At 35.7% G+C, this 21,063-nt stretch overlaps 4 protein-coding genes and 3 long non-coding RNA genes across 12 annotated transcripts; 5 read left to right on the top strand and 2 right to left on the bottom strand.

Moving 5' to 3' along the window:
* The first annotated feature begins 1,306 nt into the window (after positions 1-1,306).
* On the top strand, positions 1,307-7,086 carry LOC149623524 (RUN and FYVE domain-containing protein 2-like). The gene is given in 14 exon segments (XM_089852521.1): positions 1,307-2,160; positions 2,521-2,682; positions 2,777-2,947; positions 3,030-3,144; positions 3,209-3,310; positions 3,368-3,491; positions 3,554-3,741; positions 3,812-3,980; positions 4,048-4,164; positions 4,238-4,503; positions 6,004-6,090; positions 6,161-6,385; positions 6,456-6,582; positions 6,648-7,086. Coding segments are annotated over 14 exon segments (2,082 nt in total). The 5' UTR covers positions 1,307-2,069; the 3' UTR covers positions 6,786-7,086.
* Positions 7,087-7,401: 315 nt separating this feature from the next.
* Positions 7,402-9,461, top strand: LOC149623523 (methylthioribose-1-phosphate isomerase). Of its 2 annotated transcripts, none has more exons than XM_089852534.1 (4): positions 7,402-7,702; positions 7,959-8,191; positions 8,663-8,835; positions 8,904-9,461. In XM_089852534.1, exons 1-4 carry the CDS (start codon positions 7,574-7,576, stop codon positions 9,419-9,421), a joined length of 1,053 nt encoding a protein of 350 aa, XP_089708660.1. In that variant the 5' UTR covers positions 7,402-7,573; the 3' UTR covers positions 9,422-9,461. The 2 variants fall into 2 exon arrangements, with proteins under 2 accessions (XP_089708660.1, XP_089708661.1); XM_089852535.1 differs by lacking the exon at positions 7,402-7,702 and adding an exon at positions 7,799-7,902.
* Positions 9,449-10,405, bottom strand: LOC149623522 (small ribosomal subunit protein uS11). Its single transcript, XM_089852538.1, has 4 exons — positions 10,243-10,405; positions 9,949-10,098; positions 9,645-9,883; positions 9,449-9,575 (listed from the first exon to the last, which is right to left on the bottom strand). The coding sequence occupies exons 2-4, from the start codon at positions 10,095-10,097 to the stop codon at positions 9,508-9,510; spliced, it is 456 nt and encodes a 151-aa protein (XP_089708664.1). The 5' UTR covers position 10,098; positions 10,243-10,405; the 3' UTR covers positions 9,449-9,507.
* Positions 10,406-15,137: 4,732 nt separating this feature from the next.
* On the top strand, positions 15,138-16,323 carry LOC149623521 (uncharacterized). Its single transcript, XR_016374744.1, has 2 exons — positions 15,138-15,377; positions 15,491-16,323. It is a non-coding gene; the product is annotated as an uncharacterized LOC149623521 (long non-coding RNA).
* Positions 15,415-16,419, bottom strand: LOC149623520 (uncharacterized). Its single transcript, XR_016374743.1, has 2 exons — positions 16,265-16,419; positions 15,415-16,181 (listed from the first exon to the last, which is right to left on the bottom strand). It is a non-coding gene; the product is annotated as an uncharacterized LOC149623520 (long non-coding RNA).
* A 364-nt stretch (positions 16,420-16,783) lies between these two features.
* On the top strand, positions 16,784-20,936 carry LOC149623518 (NCK-interacting protein with SH3 domain). 5 transcript variants are annotated; one of them, XM_089852525.1, is made up of 12 exons: positions 16,784-16,823; positions 16,920-16,980; positions 17,091-17,281; positions 17,359-17,465; positions 17,539-18,133; positions 18,218-18,379; positions 18,454-18,540; positions 18,635-18,773; positions 19,792-19,875; positions 19,947-20,165; positions 20,230-20,405; positions 20,497-20,936. In XM_089852525.1, the coding sequence occupies exons 3-12, from the start codon at positions 17,099-17,101 to the stop codon at positions 20,689-20,691; spliced, it is 1,947 nt and encodes a 648-aa protein (XP_089708651.1). In that variant the 5' UTR covers positions 16,784-16,823; positions 16,920-16,980; positions 17,091-17,098; the 3' UTR covers positions 20,692-20,936. The 5 variants fall into 5 exon arrangements, with proteins under 5 accessions (XP_089708651.1, XP_089708653.1, XP_089708648.1 ...); XM_089852527.1 differs by having other exon boundaries at positions 16,784-16,980; positions 17,539-17,807; positions 17,868-18,133; XM_089852524.1 differs by having other exon boundaries at positions 16,790-16,841.
* Positions 18,780-19,719, top strand: LOC149623519 (uncharacterized). Its single transcript, XR_016374745.1, has 2 exons — positions 18,780-19,528; positions 19,599-19,719. It is a non-coding gene; the product is annotated as an uncharacterized LOC149623519 (long non-coding RNA).
* Positions 20,937-21,063: the final 127 nt, after the last annotated feature.

Here is a 21,063-nt window from a genome sequence, read left to right as displayed (position 1 = left end):
TGTTTTAGAGATGGGCTGAAGAGAGTAACGGTGCCAGAGTTTTAATTTGGTGTATTTTATTTTAGTTTTTAAAGTGTTTAATATGTCGGAATCGGTGGAAAGGAACCACGGAGAAGGTAGCAAAATGGTAGATAAGCCAATTGCAATTCATTTAAAAACGGAACTGCTTTTATCTCATGACCGACAATTGAAACCACCAAATCGGATTCCAAGTAAGAAACCAAGGCTTAATTTTGATTTTGCTTGTGCATCTGATTCTGATTCTGAGCAAAAATTGGTTCGGGGGGGGGGGGTGTAAGGTGTTGGTCTATCAATATTTGGATTCAAAATCAGCTAAAACTAATACATATGATTCAACGGCTAGTTAACCTAGTGTGTGTTTGTTACTATTTTCATTTGTGTGCCCTATGCTCTTGGCCCAGCAATATTAGACGTGTTTTTGACCCAACCTGATGGTGATAGCATGGATAAAGAATGCGCGTGAGGGAATTTGTTATCACTCTACAGGATAGGCAACTCCCTATCTCGGTCGACAGCTTATTCTGTATATACGCTGTTACAGCATCGGTTGTCAGCACGCGCAAAGCTACGTCTCTATGTAACCAAGCTTTGTGCGTGCTGACAAGAGACAAAAAACTTGAGGATTTTCAGTATTTAAAATATCCGCGAGTATTTTAGCTCAAGTGCACGAACCTCTAGGCCTTAGTTTCAAATACGTGTGAAATTGCCAAAAGCCAACTACAATAAAAATGAATTATCTCTTATTACAAAATGATTAGCATTTAATTTGTCTTAAAAACGAGGGTTACTGCGCCGCCATTGGTTTAGTGACGTCTGCTAAACCGAACCTCTTACTCCAACGGGATTGGTTGAATTTTCACAGGCTGAGAGAGGTAACGGATGCGCGTGAGGAAATGTATTTTACGCTATAGGATAGGCAACTCCCTATCTCCGACGGTAGCTTATTCTTATTATTTGATATATACTCTATACCAGCTTCGTTTGTCAGCACAGGCAAAGCTAGGTCTATTTGTAATGTTGCTTTGTGCGTGCTGACAAGAGACGAAAGCATTACTGTTTTTCAGACTTCCCTTTTAAAGGATTCAAAACCTTATACTCACTTTTAAAGGATTCAAAAGCTTATACTCACTTTTAAAGGATTCAAAACCCTATACTCACTTTTAAAGGATTCAAAACCCTATACTCACTTTTAAAGGATTCAAAACCTTATACTCACTTTTAAAGGATTCAAAACCTTATACTCACTTTTAAAGGATTCAAAACCTTATACTCACTTTTAAAGGATTCAAAACCTTATACTCACTTTTAAAGGATTCAAAACCTTATACTCACTTTTAAAGGATTCAAATCTTATAGTCACTTTTAAATTATTCAAAACCTTATAGTCACTTTTAAAGGATTCAAAACCTTATACTCACTTTAAAGGATTCAAAACCTTATAGTCACTTTTAAAGGATTCAAAACCTTATACTCACTTTTAAAGGATTCAAAACCTTATACTCACTTTTAAAGGATTCAAAACCTTATACTCACTTTTAAAGGATTCAAAACCCTATACTCATGCTGGGTATATGACGTATCAAAACTTTAAATGTTCATAAAAATATGACTTTTAAAGTAAAATTTCGCGCGAAGGGTTTGAAATTTCCTCTAGAAGAGCACCAAACATGTCACTGTATTTTTTTAACCCCTGAAAGTCTGACTTTCCCGTTTTAAATCCCATTAATGCACTTTTGGAAAAACCGAGAATCATTAAGTGGTATATGACTCCTCCGAGTCCTTACCGGGTTTGTGCGCGTAAGGAGTGGGGGAGTGGTTAGTACAAGATATTGATCGGCCTTGAGGAGAGAGAAACTCGGATAGAGAGGAAAAATCGACCCCTTTGTGTTGTTTTCACTGCACCGCGCCCGTTCTCGAAGACTGTTTTCCTTTTAGGATTAGGATAGACCACGAAGGAAGTAAAATATCGTAGATTTTAGTTTTAACGGATTAAGAGTTTAGGAAAAATACATTTTAATAGTTTAAACGTTCCACAGTAACGTTTTTATATGAGACTACGAGGATTAGGCGCTGGGTTTCAGACTGTTCCTTTTGGAATAAGGCGATCAGTTTCGGGCGATCAACCACCGCCGTTGCCTCGTATCCTTTAAAGGCGTCTTTGCCGCAATTACGTTTACGTTTCTAGGCGGAGGCCTACCCACTTACCCTAAGGCTAAGGCTAATTCAAAACGGTGGTTTTCTTTTAACAGTGTTTGATTTGACCTGTTGTAATTACATTGGAACGTATTCTTTGTTTTAATAATTTTAATTAATTTATTAAAATTTTGCATTAATGAACGTGTTTTTAAGTTATGTCCCGAATAATTTAATGGTTAAACATATGGTTTAAAATTTCACAACTATGATTATGCTAAGTCAATATTAGTGTCAATTTCAAAATGACAGGTGTATTTTCTAGCTTTATCGGCGCGTATTTCCTTAATTTTTGATGAAACAAAGCGATAGAAATAAGTCCATACTACGACTGTATGGCCAAAGATACCATTTATTTATGTAACTTTCGTGTATCTGTCGATGGTGAATGGTTGTGCTTGAAAGAATTAGCCGATGTTCAGTTTGAACCCAATCAAGCCAATCCAATTCCACCCGCCCCCGAAATTGGTAAACAGCTCTGATGACTAATTTGGTCAATGATATTCAACAATTAAGTTGTAGGGCATATTGTCACTAGTTTTTCTCGGTTACTTTCTCGTAGAGCGTGATCCAGCAACGATAGAAAGATCGAATTTAGTTAATGTAACAAAACTTGTTGTGAAGGAACTGATCGAATCCTCTTTGAAATACGGCCGTCAGTTGGATTCTGATCACGTACCATTACAGCATTTTTTCATACTTCTCGAGCATGTCATGAGACATGGTTTGAAACGTAAGGATTTGATAAAAATCAATGCCCTCTTAATTAGTACTGTACAATTTACGAGGAATGTTTGTGTAAAAATTATAAACAGCGAAAAAAGGTTTATTGGGACCAAAAAAAGAGTTATGGAATGTACTGGAGATTGTTGAAAGATTTTTACCCGAAGCGGCAGATATTACCGCGAGCGTTAGAGATCTACCTGTCAAGTTAGTCATCGTAAAATAGCAAAGGATCAAAGTCCTGAAACTTACGTTAAATTCATCGTTTCAGAACACATCTTGGTCGAGCTAGAGCTTGGCTTCGACTCGCGTTAATGCAAAAGAGATTAGCGGATTATTTTCGCCTTTTTGTTGAAAGAAAAGATATTTTAGGGTAATAAATTTCTGATACAACGCGTTGCGCTGGATCTGAAATGTTGTACTTTTTTAGAGAATATTACGAGAGAGATTCGTTAATGCTATCGGAGGAAGCCGTTGTAGTTGGCGGACTTCTTGTGGGACTGAATGTAATTGATTGCAATTTGTGTGTTAAAGGAGAAGATTTAGACTGCCAGGTTAGACGCTGTTCGTCCGCGTTGTTTTCTTCGTGAAATTTGATATCTTCTTTCTTATTTAGCAAGGAGTCATAGATTTTAGTTTATATCTACGAGATAATAGCCACACTGAACCCGCGCCTGGGTAAATTGCGGACAAACTTTATAGAAAATATTTACTAACCCGAAGTTACTTTAGTGTTGAATCAGCCAGCATGACCGCGGTTTTAGATCAAAAAAATTATATTGAGGAGCTGAATAGGCATCTGAAGTAATTAATTATTTTACAAAGAAAGATTTTAATTTTCGTTGGCTGGAAAATAAAATTGTACTCTGCACAGTGCCACAGTCACTAATCTTCAACAAAAAGTGGAACAATTTCAAACTAACAATGCCTTGATGAAAGAAGACCTTGCTATCGCCAAAAACACCATCTTAGCTTTACAGGAAGAAAACGAGAGGCTGAGACTAGTCCATTCGGAAGCGCACTACGCTCACGAAGATACCAGAGTACGCTGCTTGAAAATGTTATTTCCTTTAATATTTCCAAGCTTATTTTGGAATAATTTTGTCATAGTCAACAAAGAGCGATAAATCTCTCGAAAAAGAATCATTCCAAAACAATCCAGTTGTAAATGACTCATTGCCAACTGATTCCAAAAAGCTATTTCAAGAGGAGTTGCAGAAACGAAAGGTGCGCGCGCGAACACCTTGCGGAACTCGTTAACAAACAAAGCTTTACAATTACAAAGTTTTCATTCTTTCAGGAACTAGAACGCGAATTACAGGCGCAAGTCAATGCTCGTGCTGAAGCGGAAATGGCGCTTAAGCTGTTGGAAAAAGATATACACGAGAAACAAGATACGATTATTTCACTTCGAAGGCAGATGGAGGACATTAAAGCCATCAACCTCCAGCTTTACAACAAGCTTCAGGAGTGCGAGGGAAATTTGAAACACAAAACTGACCATCTAGGCAGCTTGGATCAGAAAACTGTGCAAATGGCCGATTCAATTCGACAGCTGGAGGCTAAGTACGTGGAACACGAATTAGAGGGGCGAGATATTCCTATGGATGATACCGAACTGGATTCTAACCCTTAATTAATTAATTACAGAGTGGCTTATACTAAAATAATATATTCTATTTACACTTCCTACATTTTTGGTAGAAATATATTGGCCCAAATTATTTTGCTCTTTTACAAAGCGGTGTACTGATATGGTTTCACTAGGCCTAATCAAATTAGTACTCTAGCTTGTTTGGCTAAAATCATGAAAACGCAAACTTGATTTTGAAGAGGGATTGCAGGTTACAAACAGGAAAGGGCAACATTTCACCAACTCCCTTCATAAATCCAAACAGGCACATTTAAGATTATCACCTAAACTGGTGTTCTGGTGTTCTTAAAACATTTTTGGATTCCTCAGAATAATTTACTAAAATCAAAAATAATTATCGCGATTGGGAAATCAAAATAAGTTCATTACTAATAATTTGATGAAACCACCCCATCTAAAACAACAATGAGAAGTATTAATACCTGGTATTAGAAATGAAACAGTATTTTTCTAAAACGAAAAAGTTTTCTTCTGGAAATTAATTCTTTTATACAGCAGGAACGCGAAAAAAAATAACGGAACTAACATTTACAATGAAAAGCTAGCGAGAAGTAAACACTCGCTCGTTTTTTCCATCGTTCGTTACTACATACAATCTGCCTTTTTGAGCTTCTACTCTTGTAGATGTAGGATTAAATAAACCTAGCTATGATTTTGAATGAGCTCAAGATGTGAGCTTACGCTTTTACGATAATACTTCTAAAGCCCCCTTCCCCCCCTTTCCCCCATCGGTGTTGTGTTCTTAAGCAAGCGTGAGATTTGTCTTAGGGAATTAGCTGGCCTAAAAAGTCATGTACTTGTGATTGATTAAACCTAGGTTTTGGGCTTTAAACTGTCGAAATAGGCATAGTTTTAGAATCGGAACTATATATATTAAAAAAAAATAATAATAATAATTTTGTGGCAAGTACTACTTTTAAGTTAAAAAAAAAATATCACGCAAATCACGTCGTCATTTAAGATCATATCATTATATTTAAAAGTAGTGGGGCTATTGTGATATCTAAAATCGTACATATAGCAAAATGAAACAAACAAAACTAAACTAAACAACCAACATTGAATGAATCTCGACGCTAGTCAGTGGTGAATGTAATACTATATACTAAGCTTTGAAATTTATTTTTTACATTCCTTTTTTTACAAAAGGCGAAGCGAAATTAATACTGTGGAATTTCATTTGATTTTTAATTAACAAACACTAATTTTAATATGTAAATTAATGTAATTTATTTATTTATTTATTCAAAAGCTAACCAAAGATTAAAAAAAAAAAAAAAGTTATATCACTGTAAAAGCTGAATAAATGCTCAAAAAAAAATTGAAAGCTTATCGTTGTATTTTTTGCGTAGTATTTGCCACAAAGTTTAATTATTTTATGGATTTACTGATTTTATTTATCTAACTTTTAGGTTAAAAATCTCAGATGATGAAAGATTACAAGCGGAAGATCAAACATTGACGTTAAGTGTTCAGTTAGCCGAACGCGATAGACGAAGGTATTTTTCGGTGTTGTACTTACGCGTGGTTTTCAACTTCATTTAAGTTTTAACGTATTTATTTTAAAAGGGCGGCGTTAGAATCTGATTTAAAAATTGAAAAGGAATGGAGGAGTTCGTTGCAAGCCGTCGTAGATGATCAAAAAGATAAGTTAGCGAATCTTCGGGCTCAAATTGAAGAAATGAAATCCATGACGGAGAAATATGAGAAGCTACAGAATGATTATAGGGGTTTACAAAAAAAGTGTGACGATCATGAAATGACTTTGGAGGAAGTTGGCTCGCAGCTTAAAGAGTAAATATAATTTTTTCCAATATGAAAGTAACGGTTTTATAGTGTTTCTAGTTCTATTTATTAATTAAAGATCTCAGTTGATGGTTGAAGATTTACGAGAAAGTCATCGGAACCTCAAAGAAGCCGTATGGACAGATGACAAAGAGGTGAAAAATTGTAATCAATGTGAAAAACCGTTCTCTATTACTCAAAGAAAGGTACAACTAGGTTTTTTACTACCAACTTCGGCGGGATAGAAATGATTGTAATTTTTATTTAACAGCACCACTGTCGTTATTGTGGTGAAATTTATTGCTCAGCTTGTTCAGATAACACAATGCCTCTTCCCTCATCCGCTAGACCCGTTAGAGTGTGCGATGGATGTCACACGCTACTTCTACAAAGATATTCCGCTACGTAGTTAATCAATGTGTCTCTAGTAAACCAAATTATTAAAGAAAGTCTAACCAAATTATCTCCGCGTTTTAGAACAATTGTAGCTCTGTTTAGCCACTCATTTATCGCCAAAGAAAATTTGTTTATAAAAATGTAGTTAAAATTAAGTTTTTGAAAAATTTTCCATGTGTATATATATATATGAAGTAACATTTTTATTTTTAATTTTGTATAAATTTAACATTTTCAGCGAAAAACTGTTAGGAAGGGTCTAGAATTCTTTGAGAATAAATGCTCGAAAACCTCTGGTTTTTAAAAAAGTACAAGGTTTAAATTTGTTTTTTTTTTCCATGTCATAAGCCACGTGGCATTGGGGACTTCACATTTTTTTCTGACATGCGCGTCAACAGCCACGTTTCCCGCCTATAGAGTGCTGTCAGTTGTGACGTCAGATCCAAGGTTAAACGTCACGAGTCTGCCTTTAGCAATGGGCGGCTATGACAGTTACCGTTTTTTCTTTATGGGAAAACAGCATGGGTGACGTCACACCGGCGCTTCTGACAGCACTCTATAGAAGAAGACGTTTCCTTATGGTTTGGTTATCCGACACGCCTTGGCGCGTGTCAAATGCCAACTAGTGTGTCATCTTTATGGGTGACGCTCTTTTTTAAACTTCCCGCCAATAGTAGAATATCCTAATACTTTACTACTATCCTACTATGATATGATAAGCTGTTATCTCTCTCTCACTTGGTGGTTTTATTTCTTCCCTTTGGATTACCACTTAGTAGTTAATTAATTAGATTTAAAATCATGTTGGAAGCGATTAAATACGAAAATGGGCGATTAACAATACTAAACCAATTACTATTGCCAGAGAAAAGTCAATTTGAAGATGTATTGTCAGTAGAAGATGGTTGGAATGCCATAAGGCAAATGAAGGTAACTGTATTAGGCATCATAATTGAATAGGGACTTGGCAATTCAGGCTTAACTCCGCCCCCGGCGCCATTATGGTATGTTTTTTTTAACAGAATGAAAGCTACATAAGCCCCTCCTCCTGGTATGTTTTTTAGCACTAATGGAAGGTAGCCTGACGTTGCATGACGTAGTACTGCCAAGTCCCTATTACAAATGCTCCGGTAATTAAATTATTTTTTTAGTAATTATAATTGATGGCAGTTAATTAACCTTTAAGGTGAGAGGAGCTCCGGCAATAGCCATTGTTGGATCACTTAGCCTTGCTGTGGAACTTATAAAAACTAACTTTAAAACTTTGTCGGAATTGACCAATTTTATAAATGAAAAATTAGACTATTTAATATCTGCCAGACCAACGGCCGTCAACATGAAGCAGTCCGCTGACAGAATTAAGTCTTTGGTAAAAATTCTTACTGGGGAAACCGTAAGTGTTGGTGAATTGAAAATAAAGTGAGTTTACCTTTTTAAAGGAAAATTTGAGGTAACATTACGTTATATCTTAAAACAATGGCCTTTTTCTAAACATTAAAGGAAAATTCTTTAAAAAAATATAAATTATCTCTTATTACAAAGTAATTTGCATTTAACTTGTATTGAAAACGACGAGGACTACTGCGCCGCACTTGGTTTAGTGGGGTCTGTTAAATCGAACCGCCCTCACCTCTGTCTGTGAGAATTCAACCAATCACCTTTGGGCTAAGTGGTTTGATTTAGCAGACGTCACTAAAGCAATGGCGGCGCGGTAGTCCTCGGTTTTAGGACTAATTAAATGCTAATTATTTTGTAATAAGAGATCATTTATTTTATTTTTATTATTTTTCCTTTTATATTTAGAAAAAAGGTCATGTTTTTCAGGCATAATGTTACGTTACCCGCCCTTTTAAATTTTATTTCATTTCCTGCTAATTAATTGTATTTTAGAATCATAGAGGAAGCTGTAGCTATCATGAAGGAGGATGTTAAAACCAATGAAGCTATTGGAGATTACGGTGCTAGTCATATCATCAAGAACCAAGATAATGAAGGACCTCATGTGGTACTAACTCATTGTAATACTGGGAGTTTAGCTACAGCTGGATATGGAACGGCATTGGGTACAAATTACGAAGATGTCTTTATATCATAATTGAAAAATGTAAAATTAATTGAAAGTATCCCACAGGTGTTATAAGAAGTTTACGGAAGAAAGGGAAACTAAATCACGTTTATTGCACCGAAACCAGACCCTATAATCAAGGTTCCCGTTTAACCGCTTTTGAATTACTACATGATGAGTTACCATTCCACTTAATTTGCGATGACATGGTGGCTGCTCTGATGCAAACAAAGAAAGTTACCGCTGTTGTGGTTGGAGCTGATAGAGTAGCTGCTAATGGGGATACAGCCAATAAGATTGGAACTTATCAAATTGCCGTTGTTGCAAAATATCACAATGTGCCATTCTACATAGCATCTCCTTTAAGTACAATTGATTTAGAAACTAAGTCCGGGAAAGACATTCCCATAGAGGAAAGGTCAGAGAGGGAAATGACCCATATCAAAGATATTAGAATTACACCTGAAGGTGTTAAATGTTGGAACCCAGCATTTGATATTACCCCCGCTAGTTTAATCACGGGTGGAATTATTACGGAGAAAGGAGTATTTAAGCCTTCACAGTTAAGCAGCGCTTTTGCTTAAGTTTATGTACATACACCAATAAACTAGTTGTTTTCATAGATTTTTTTTATTAATGGAATCCACAAAAACATATAGTTTTTATTTGTTTACAATCTCCTACCACGACGACCTCCCTTCCTACGAGTACTGTCTGATGGAATTGGTGTTACATCCTCTGCAAACGCAATTAAACATTATAATACCAAATAATACTTAAAACTAGAAGTTAAGAGATTGAACTCACCAATTCTGCCAATTTTCATTCCAGAACGAGCTAAAGCTCTCAAAGCAGACTGAGCACCGGGTCCTGGAGTTTTAGTTCTGGTACCACCAGTGGCTCTAAGCTTAATGTGAAGGGAAGTAATTCCTACTAATTTGCATTTTTCAGCAACGTCTTGGGCAGCGCACATAGCGGCGTATGGAGATGCTTCATCTCTGTCAGCTTTCACTTTCATTCCACCAGTTACTCTGGCTATCGTTTCCCTATATACCATACGCAATACGTGTATATGGGCATGATTTATAGAGAAGTGTGTTAGCGGTTTTACCTTCCAGACAGATCCGTTACGTGAACGAAGGTGTCGTTGAAACTGGCGTAAATGTGAGCTACACCAAAAACATTTTCTCCTTCCAAACCTTGGGGTCCCAAAGCGACAACGGGAGCTTCTTCCTTCTGCTTTCCTTTGCGTGGTGCCATGCTGAAAAATACGAACCAAGGCTTACATCATACGACAAGGTATGTATATTCAAAGAAAACGTATAAATAACGTTGTTTGACCAGAAATATTAATTTAAAGTAGTTATTAATTATCCATAATAGCTCTAATTTTCATTAAACTTACGTATTTTAACACTTTAAGGTAGATTAAAACAGATAACCACGAATGATCGCTTACTCCAGAAATGAACGAATCGGCGATGAAAACTGTCGCGTTAAAGGAAGGTCAGGGGCGGAAATAAGCAAGAACGTTTTTGGACAGCATTTCTCTATTTCCAAAAAAAGTAAAAACCTTGATAAATTAAGTATACTGATTTGATAAATTAGAGCTGAAAAACCTTTTAAATATTTCACTGAATATTATTATATAAGATTATGATATTGTCCACTTTTTTGTTTACTTATTTCTATTCTTCTTTGAGACCAACTGGCAACTTGTCCCACTATTTTATCCTTAGACATAGCCCACTCGATCACGCACTCGACAACGCAAACTGCTCGCCTCGCGCTATAGAAGCCCATTCAATCGGCCAAAAAGTGGGACTTTTGAACTATCGGCGGAGAGTTCGAAGGAACCCAAAATTAACATTAAGTTCTATGGGAGGAGGTAGGTTTTTTGCCCACATCCATTGTCCTATTCATCCAAATGACCTGAAATTTTAATGAGACGTGTGTTATTCAAAAAGGATTCAAGCTTTTAGAGTCGATAGAGTTTTTTAATAAAAATTAATTTCCAATGTCAAAATTGTAAATTCAGTACTTGTAACTATTTTCCAAGATAAAAAACCCAACCCCATCCTCCTTGTCCAAAACATGCCTTTTAGAAAGTATTAGATTATTCAAGCTTTTAGAGTCGATAGAGTTTTTTAATAAAAATTTATTTCCAATGTCAAAATTGTAAATTCAGTACTTGTAACTATTTTCCAAGATAAAAAACCCAACCCCATCCTCCTTGTCCAAAACATGCCTTTTAGAAAGTATTAGATTATACAAGATTGTACCAGATTGTCTAGGCCATAATTAAGCCACATCCATTACGTACTCTCGCTATCCCTACTACAATAAATATACTTCTAGTGAATTATCCCTTAAAGGGAGGGTGAATTGGAAAATCAAGTGATTTTTTATCGATTCTTCTTCTAATTATAGGACCAGTCTGCACGGAAAAACATTACGGAAATACCTCCGAATGATTTTAAAATTATAATTAGGTTCAGATCTTAAGGATAATTTGAAATTTATAAGATGCGAAAATTATGAGTCGGCATAAGTCTATGTTGTAAACTAAAACTTTCTGTACGTGTATTAATCGAGCTTTAAGTTCGTAATCATTTTAGCACTGTTAAAGGTAGCTCAATAATCGAGGGGGTAATCACTAAAACTTTCTGTTCTTCTATTAAGGGTTACTTGTGTGTAATAATTTTAGCATTGTTGTTTTTAGAATGGTCTTACAAGTAATCATTTTGGCAATGTTAAGGGTAGCGCATCGAGGGGCTACTCACTCAAAGTTTCTCTTTGCGTCGCATTATTACAATTATATTATAAATAAATTTATTGAAGTAAGGATTACGGGTAATCATTTTAGCACAGTTAAAAGTAGCGCATCGAGGGGCTATTCACATAAATTTTATAAACATAAGTTACGGTACGATGTGGCTACTATTACGAGCCCTTGGGTCGTCTTGTTCTTACTTGAGAAGTATTACTACTGAAAGCTTATGCAAAGTTGAGAATATGTAAATCGAGTCCATGGTCTTACCATTCATGATGCAAGGAGGATGGGGGGATGAAGAGTAACGTCCAAACCGCGGTCCCCATCTATAGATGCTTACTGAAAGAACATGTAAGGGATCAAAATTAACCACTTACGCCAGTCTTTTCGCAAACTAAATAAAGAAATACATTTTTTAAATTAATTTTTGGGATTCCATTACGAACTGAAAGAGCTTACCTTCCTCAATACACAGATATTTATAATCTAGACCTAGATTAGGCGGGAATACAACTTTAAAATCTAGTAATTCTCTATTGTGAATGTAATATTTTCCTTTGTATTTAGCATATTTTTCAAGTTACTAATTTAATTACTAATACCAAAAAGCGATATCTAGTTTACTAGGGAGAAGGTATACATTTCTAGCTTTATGTCCAGTCCAAACGTAGGTCCTGAGTTAATCCCCGCCTCTAAATTACAACCAGCATCTCATTGGTTCTTGAAAACTCACGTTAGTGCGACGCGAATGACGAAAACTACGTATTTTCCGATTGAGGAGGGGCGAAATAGCCTCCTTTTACGTCCCCCCTTTTATTTTGAAAGGGGGACTGGGACTATGGTGTGCGAATACTTAAGCATGTAATATAGTTTATCCTTAGTAAACTAGATATCGCTTCTTGCTAATACTACTACTACTATTATGCTCGTACCGCTTTTATATCCTATCCCTCTCTCTCTCTCTTGGATACTGATAAAAAATTAGGGTTGTAAATTTTCCGTTAAAATAAAACGCGGAAAATTTTCCGGAAACGTTTCCGGAAAATTTTCCTCTTCGCGGAAAATTTTCCGCTAATCGGAAAAATATAAAACTAGCAATTATGTGAGCTTTGAGTCAATTTATCTAACTTTTAAAGATTTAAAACATTCTCCAGTTATTTTGCCATCTTTAGTAGATTTATTAAAGTACCACCAAATATTAGTGGTTGATTTTCCCATAATTTGTGACTTTAAACAGGGTTAACAAACTTAATAACATTAACAACATAACACCTCGTTTCCCTTACAATGACGCAGACGATCACTATCCTTTATGCCTGATAATTTTAGTTTCACTTGGGTCTCTTAACGGTTAGGTCTCGACTCTCTAACGCCTTATACCGTCATAAGAGCAAACAGTAACCCTATGCATGCAAGCGATAGCAAATGAGTGACCTTTTCCTATAGAGAATAGGGGTCACTAGACTCTGTGCCCTTGGACAATTTTTTACCTCTCCGAATTCACCTAAAACAAAATAATGAGTGTTTTGAAAAGAAAGGCAATTGAAAAATTTCAAAGTTTTAACCTTTTAATTGAAAAACCGGTAGCGGAAAAATACGGAAAATTTTCCGGAAAAATATAGCTCGGTCATTTTCCGGAAAATTTTCCGAGCGGAAAATTTTCCGCGGAAAATTTTCCGACTTACAACCCTATAGTATTCTCTAGTACAAAGTTGCCCCTAACATAGGGGATACACAGTTCACTCCCCCTCTCAACCGAAATTACTCTATACTGAATTTACAATTTTGACATTAGAAATTGATTTTTATTTTTCATTCTAAAAGTTTGAATCCTTTTTAGTATAATATAATAGATTGTAACACACCTCTCATTAAAATTTCCGGACATTTGGACCAGTAGATCCGAAGATATATTCAGTCTTAGCACTGAAGCCATCATTTTGACTTTGGAAAATAATTTTCATAAGAAAAACTAACCACTCTAGAAGCTTAGACCTCTTAAGTATAATAAAACACGCCAAAACTCACGTCTCTTTAAAATTTCAGGTCATTCGGATGTATAGGACAAAGGATCTGGCCAAAAAAGCTACCTCCTCCCATAGAACTTAATGTTAATTTTGGGTTCCTTTGAATAATCTTAAAAGCTGCGCTTATACATGTAAATCGAATTCTTTAAACGGGCTTCTATAGCGCGAGCAGCTTGCGTCGTGTTGCGCGTGATCGAGTTGGCTATGCCTTAGACAAGAAGTTTTGAAATGGACATAGATATAGTAAAACTATAAAGGGTCTAGATCCACTTCGCTGGCTAATACCGTTTTCCTTTGGGCCAATTTTGTGTTGCCGGCGCTGGCGGCAAAAAAACCGAATTTCGCGTAATGCTGTTACAGGATCAAACAAATTATCGACAACTTCAAATGACAATGGAATATACCCATGACAGTAACATAATTTAATCTTGTTCCAATGGAACACACTATTCGTTCGACTTTGGTACGAAATAGCTATGTTCGGAAGAAGTCGGTTCTTATCCTAGTACAAAGCGCGTATTCCATTGGTAGGGTGGAAAATGCCCCTTGAGAACCGATAAATGCAAGTTTGCCATGTAAATCCATTGGTGTTACGATCACGTGATCGTGACGACACAATAAATGTTGTAGTATGCATATTCCATTGGAAAAATGTCACATTCCCATCGCCCTAATTGCCGGAACAAAAGCGTGAAAGCCGAATTTCCCTTCCGAAAAGTAGTTCAGTTCAGTTCTACTCAATTTAGAGCTTGCGCAGTGCCATTCTTTGATCATTTTTGATGCACTTTACCACACCCACTTTGCTTTTCGACCTTTGGGATCTTTGCGGACATCCAACTGGGCCTTGGCTTTACCAACGCCATCTACATTTTTTTCTAGGGACATGAATATGCCTGATAATTACAAGATCACTACTTAGCACGCCGACGTTCGAGCAGACGATAATTATGAACCGATAGCCCATGAAATCGTATTCCAATGGACTTTATAAGCGCCATGTTTCGAATTATTATTGCCGTGTTGGCAAGTCAGTAGTGCTGGCATGGCGCTGGGAGTTCAAGGCAAATTTTACCAATGGAGCATGCACAGCGTCTCGTCACTACTGAGCTTAAACCATTGGAATACGCAAAGGTTTTTCCAGCGCCTCCGGCAGTAAAAAATCTGCCCAAAGGAAAACGCCATTAGGCTTAACGAAAAAAACGTGGAAGGGGCAACGAGCAGACAGCCGCTATTTTCTGGGGGTAGCCGTATAAAACGCCATCTATCGGGAACTTTCGAAACTAAATTAAAGGATGAGCTTAGAGTAGTGGCACTCTATGTTAACCCCCTATAGGGCATAATAAGTCAAACCCTCGGAGATGCCATTACTCCATTTTATACGAGCTAAGAGCAGAAAAACGTATTTTATAAATTTTACACCTGTAAAATCGTTTAAAAAACACTTGGAACTTGTATTTCTACTTACTTTCGAGGAAATACCACCGTTTTCTGAAGGTAAGAGTCTTTTTTTATACATTTATTAGTAATAAAAACATTTAAGGCGAGCTAAGCCTTGGTCTTGTAAAACACGGCAGATTAGTGATTAGCGTTGTTTTCAGCGTTGAAAAACGTTATTTTATCATGTTAAAAAAACGTTAGCAACGTTTTAAGGTACTGATATTTAAATATCCGGACATTAAACTGTTACATATTCTTAAAATAAGAGTCGATAATGGTGCCCACCATAACAAACTTTGTTAAGTGCGTGTCTCTATATTTAAAGGCATAAAACAAAACATAACATAAACGTTTTTATTTACTTATTTATGTAACAATCATGGCTTCAACTCATGTTTGCTGCGTTCAAACTGTAGGTGTAAAGAACGTTTTCTTTCTTACCACAACTTTCCGAAAGAGACTGCCACTAGAAAGAAGTGGATTAATTCTATAACAACAGCTGTAGGACCTCTGTCCACTGATATCTCCAGTTTACGGATTTGTTCAAAACATTTTACAAAATCAGATTTCTTTCCCACCACTGGAAAGAGACTACGTAGAGCGCTCAAACCGTACGGTTCGCGATTCCATCCTAATTTGGAGATCAAATTAATGTAACCGATGAAATTATCCCTAAACTGACTCTCCGTAATTTGACTCTCGAGCAACAATCTGAAGCATTAGAAGAAATGGGAGCGTTGTCCTTTGATCATGGATTGAAGCATGAACCCGCTGCTTTTTCAAATATTCAGGCAACACATCAATACCCAGTGTCACACCTCTGTGGGTTTGATTGTTAATCCACAATTTTGCTTCCTTGGGGCAAGCCCCGATTGCCTTATACTGGTTGAGGACCAGCTGTACTTAGTGGAGATCAAATGCCCTTACACTATTTTCAAGAATAAAGAAACTATCAGAGGAAAAGCAGCTTCGGGTAACTTTTACCTTTAAATTGACGAAGAAACGGATGAACTGGAACGTCTATCATCAGATTCAGGGTCAGCTTTTCGTGTGTAACGTACCCGTATGCTTTTGGGCAGTATTTGTGCCACCCGATAACATCGAAATCTTGATGATAGTGAAAGACAACCAATTCATCAATGATACCTTGCTTCCAAAATTATCCTCTAAATATTTCATTAGTCTCCTACCTCATTTTGCCATAGAAATGTTCGAAAAGCCTAAAAAATAAATTTTCCAAGTCACAAAAGTACAGCCTCTTTTCTCTATGTGCAAATCAAATCTACATTATGGCCATGACCAAGGCTTAGCTCGCCTTAAATGTTTTTATTACTAATAAATGTATAAAAAAGACTCTTACCTTCAGAAAACGGTGGTATTTCCTCGAAAGTAAGTAGAAATACAAGTTCCAAGTGTTTTTTAAACGATTTTACAGGTGTAAAATTTATAAAATACGTTTTTCTGCTCTTAGCTCGTATAAAATGGAGTAATGGCATCTCCGAGGGTTTGACTTATTATGCCCTATAGGGGGTTAACATAGAGTGCCACTACTCTAAGCTCATCCTTTAATTTAGTTTCGAAAGTTCCCGATAGATGGCGTTTTATACGGCTACCCCCAGAAAATAGCGGCTGTCTGCTCGTTGCCCCTTCCACGTCGACCTCCCATTGAATTGTGTATCTACCCTTTTAACATATCTATGGAAATGGACGAACTTCAGAGCCGGTGGTTGAAAATTTAAGCCTCATTTTGTAGTTAAATATGTTTGCGTAATTGTTATCTTGTTGTTTTATATAATTTATTTACTATATTGGTTAATTTAAACCATTTATTTCGTTTTGGATAAGGAAAAGACGGTACAAAACGAACATGTTTGCTAAGCCTTTGCATAGTCATGTTTGTTCCTAGGTAAGTGACTGTGTCCCTTGGAGATTTTTAGACCAAAGAAACAACACCCCTTTTTCCTCCCTTGAAGGCATAATGATGAGCTATAATGATAATTTTTAAACCTCCATTAGAACCAAATATGGCTCGTTGTTGCGTCGCGCTGTACGATTTAGCACCAGTTCATGCCAATACATTGGGAATTAGAGAAGGAGAGAAGCTTTTAATTGTCGATATCAAAAATAACGACCCGCATTGGTGGTATGCAATTAATAAGAGGGGTCATATAGGATATGTTCCCCGCACCTACGTCGGATTCCTAGATGTAAGGAGAAGGAATTTGTTAACGCTTTAGAAAATGGGTCTCTCGCTCTCTCTAATTGAGGTTGGTTTTATTTATAGTTATCAACCCCAGAATTATTAAAAGAAATTAACCAAATTCTTGAGACATTACAAGTGAAATCTGATACTGGTGATGGGTTTTCGCCAAAGCATAGAACTTTATTTAGGTATTATTTTAGAGTACATTTAATCTTTGATGTTAAAGCGTAAAAAAAAAAAACTAATAATGTTTTATGTTAGGAATCTTGTTGAATTTCGGGATGAGTTAGCTACAGAAACGCCCGCTCCTAAGCCCATCATTAAGAGATCCAATAGTAAAAAATCTAGCTACGCAAACTCCGTAACTGAAAGCGTCTATGGAACTATTAGTACAACAAATACTCTATGCAAATCAAGATCACCACCACTAGTATCTTCTCCTATATCATCACCAATAGCTTCACCCATATCATCTCCCCCATTATCACCCGTTAAAAACAAAGAACCTATTTTTGAAAATGATCTTACAAGTAATAGAAGGAAAGTTGTAGTTTCTCCATCTCCGAAACTTAAAGCCCGGTCCTCTTTAGCTATTAGTATCGCGGCTCCCATAATAATTAGTTCAAACGTCTCAACTCAAACTGAAGATAAAGTTCCGAAAGCCAAACCTCCTCCTGATATATCAATCCCTTCGGAATTGGTTCCCGAAATGGTGGAACATATTCGTAATAGGACTAAACTCAACTACAAGCTTTCAATTCTTTCTGTTGGAAGTATTTTTGAGACACTCAGGCAACATGTTCCTGAATCTTCCAATTTGTGCAACAAAATTTTGTGTGAATTAGAAGACCACAGGGTATGTTTTCATATCCAATAGGGCCAAGAGTACAAAATTGAGAGGTTATATAATAACATAAATGTCTTTTTAATTTCAATATAGACAAATTACAAAACAATTTACCAAGGTCAGGATAAAAAACGCCTAGAAGAAATTTTGGAAAGTCTGTGGCATTGTAAGAATGACCAACAACAAAGGAGTTGGCCCATTTATGAGGATGAGATGGTTATCAATGATTATCTTGTTGAAGTTAATTCTATTTTGGTAATTTTTTTGTTTTTTTATGCTTGAACTGTTTTGTTTTATTGAGGAATTTAATTTTTCTACATTTTTTTTAGGGAGATGCAGATCCAAGGATTTGTTGCGAAGTGATAAAGAGGGACAGCTATGACTCTGTTAATACTTTAGTTATTTATTATCAAATGGTATTGGCTAAAGAAAGAAAAAATATATATATCACTTTATTGGGAGTTTAAAATTTATAATCTATAATATGTCTATTCTAAAATAACTTTTTAGGAACCCAGAAGAACTCTTAGATTCTCATTGCTCAAAGTTTTTGAATCTCTTTGTCAACTTGATGAAAGTGTCGTGGAACAACTGATCATGTCTGTTTTGCCTATGGAGCTTGCCACAGAGATTCAGCAACATGTTAGTGGTAGGCTTCATTTGTAACTTCTATTGTGGATTTGAATGGTTTTTTTGAAAGGAAAATAACATTATACCTGAAAGAAAAAATATTAAAAAAAAAATAATAATAAATTATCACTTATTGCGAAACAATTAGTGTTGAATAGAGTAATATCGGTATAGAGGGGGAGTGAACTGTGTATCCCCTTCGTTGGAGGCAACTTTGTGTTAGAGAATACTATTTGCCTTCGGAAGGGGGGATATCACTAAGGTAAGAGATAGAGGGTTGTGACGTTGCCATATATGTGAAAGATATTACTCTATTAGTCTATTGCCCAGCCATTGGCTTAGAGGCGTCTGCTAAATCAAACCTCTTACTCAGGGCTGGAAATAAGTGCAGGACGCTGGACATTGTCCAATAAAATTTTTAAAATATCCCACAATTGTTTTAAAAACTTAGGGGTTTACTGGACATTTTGACCATTAACTTTATCCAATAACTTGACTATGAAATGGGACACTATATTTGCCCACTTTAGTGAACTAAGTCCTATAAAATTTCCTCTCAAAGTGGTGGTGGACACACTCCTTTAAGTTTAAGAGAGTTTTCTTATTTTCCGGTCTGCCCTTAGTTTTCTCCAGGGCCGGAAATAAGCACATGGGAAACTGGACTTTGTTGAATAAAATTGTTCCATAACTTTTTAAAAATAAAGGGGGACACTCACTGGACAATTGACCAATAAATTTAAAAGAAGTTTTGACCCTATTTTTGCGCTATATTAAGTATATTTTTGCATTTGGGGGGGGGGGTCACTGTACATATATCCTATAGCAAATTTTTCTTATTTCTCAGCCTGTGAGAATGCAACCAATCCCCTGGGAGTAAAAGGTTCTGGCTAGCAGACGCCACTAAAAAGCAATGGCGGCGCATTAGTCCTCGTTTTTAAGACTAATTAAATGCTAATTATTTTGTAATAAGAGGTTTTTATTATTTGTTTTAATTCAGAATAAGTCCGTTCATTTTTTTTTTTTTTCGCCCAATCTAGATCACGATCGTTTTAAAAGGTGTGCTAAAATGCTGACCATTATATTGAGTTTCCCTGATGTGGAACCACCGAGAAGTATTTATGGTATGTGAATCATATTTCAAACTATTGTATTAGTTACTACGAATTTTATTCAAATAAGGTTTTTTTTACAGATTTTCTAAACAAGAATTTTGTTTTATTTTTGTTGGGACGAGTTGAATCAATTCTTGACGAAGCCATTGATGAAGAAATATCAAATATTGCCTTGACTGTTATATTAGCTTTAAATATTCATCTTGGGAAGCTAGATAATATAGTTCTGGACGCTTTATCCGAAAGATCCGAAGCTACAGCTTTGACTGAAAAACTTATGCTTTTAATTAATCGTGAAGGTATTATTTGAATTACTAATATTATTTTTAAAAATTAATTAAGTATTTATTTATTTATTTTTAGATGATCCAATTCAACTCCTCCATCCTGATTTACCCGATATGCCAAATTCAGTTTTAAAGTTCATGGTTGATATTTTCTCTCTCCCTGATTGTGCCAAACATTTTTACGTTAATGACATTAAAGTACTCCTTGATATCATTGTTAGACAGCTAACCGATTTACCCCCTGGAACTGAGGTTTGTTTTAATTTAAAATAACCGACCAATTTTTAATTTAATTTATTATAGGAAAGTTAATTAATTGCGAATTAAACATGGTTTTTTTTAGCGGCGTCTGACCTATCACGAATTATTATTATCTCTGATTGCTAATACAGATTACGACGACCATCGACATCAAATTGAGGGCATTTCACTCTGTTTTTCCTCCATTTTAAGCGAGGAAGAGTTCTCCCAAAATGAAAAAGATATTGTATCGGAAATAATTCAGACATTCCCTGAGCTTTTTACAATATCTACATAATTAATTAATAATTATGAAAACCACAAAAAAACTTTAATAATGCCAGAAAGATAATATTCTATATAGATTTTTAACGCAAATATGGAAGATATTGCATAACCCTACAAATTAAAGAGGCTTTTACACCGCTGCTATTATTAATTACAGAAGAAGAAGAAAAAAAAACAACCAAAGATATACCTTGTTAATGTAATTTATTGTTTTATTTAGTAAATGCTAAAGAATCGATAAAAAAATATTATAATGGTTTGCGTGATTTCCTAAATTTATTCATGCATATATTTTACTATGAAATTTGTTTCAATTGTTTTTTTTTTTTTTTTTGACTTTGCTCAACTGCGCTGTCAAATAATTGAGGCGAATTTGGTTTGG

Source organism: Phalangium opilio, unplaced genomic scaffold (genome assembly GCF_054372755.1).
Source record: "Phalangium opilio isolate 3A_F unplaced genomic scaffold, DU_Popi_V2 ptg000113l_1, whole genome shotgun sequence".
Lineage (NCBI taxonomy): Eukaryota > Metazoa > Arthropoda > Arachnida > Opiliones > Phalangiidae > Phalangium > Phalangium opilio.
The sequence above is the reverse complement of the archived record's forward strand: the minus strand, read 5'-3'. Positions and strand labels throughout refer to the sequence as shown.

Bases quoted from the DNA above. Each gene is read 5' to 3' on its own strand.
- LOC149623523 (XM_089852534.1), top strand. From the start codon at position 7,574: ATGTTGGAAGCGATTAAATACGAAAATGGGCGATTAACAATACTAAAC. The intron at 7,703-7,958 runs GTAACTGTATTA...TTAACCTTTAAG, and splicing joins ATGCCATAAGGCAAATGAAG to GTGAGAGGAGCTCCGGCAAT. The intron at 8,192-8,662 runs GTGAGTTTACCT...ATTGTATTTTAG, and splicing joins GTTGGTGAATTGAAAATAAA to AATCATAGAGGAAGCTGTAG.
- LOC149623522 (XM_089852538.1), bottom strand. From the start codon at position 10,097: ATGGCACCACGCAAAGGAAAGCAGAAGGAAGAAGCTCCCGTTGTCGCT. The intron at 9,884-9,948 runs GTAAAACCGCTA...TATGGTATATAG, and splicing joins GTAACGGATCTGTCTGGAAG to GGAAACGATAGCCAGAGTAA. The intron at 9,576-9,644 runs GTGAGTTCAATC...TTGCGTTTGCAG, and splicing joins AATGAAAATTGGCAGAATTG to AGGATGTAACACCAATTCCA.
- LOC149623518 (XM_089852525.1), top strand. From the start codon at position 17,099: ATGGCTCGTTGTTGCGTCGCGCTGTACGATTTAGCACCAGTTCATGCC. The intron at 19,876-19,946 runs GTATGTGAATCA...TTTTTTTTACAG, and splicing joins ACCACCGAGAAGTATTTATG to ATTTTCTAAACAAGAATTTT. The intron at 20,406-20,496 runs GTTTGTTTTAAT...GGTTTTTTTTAG, and splicing joins ATTTACCCCCTGGAACTGAG to CGGCGTCTGACCTATCACGA.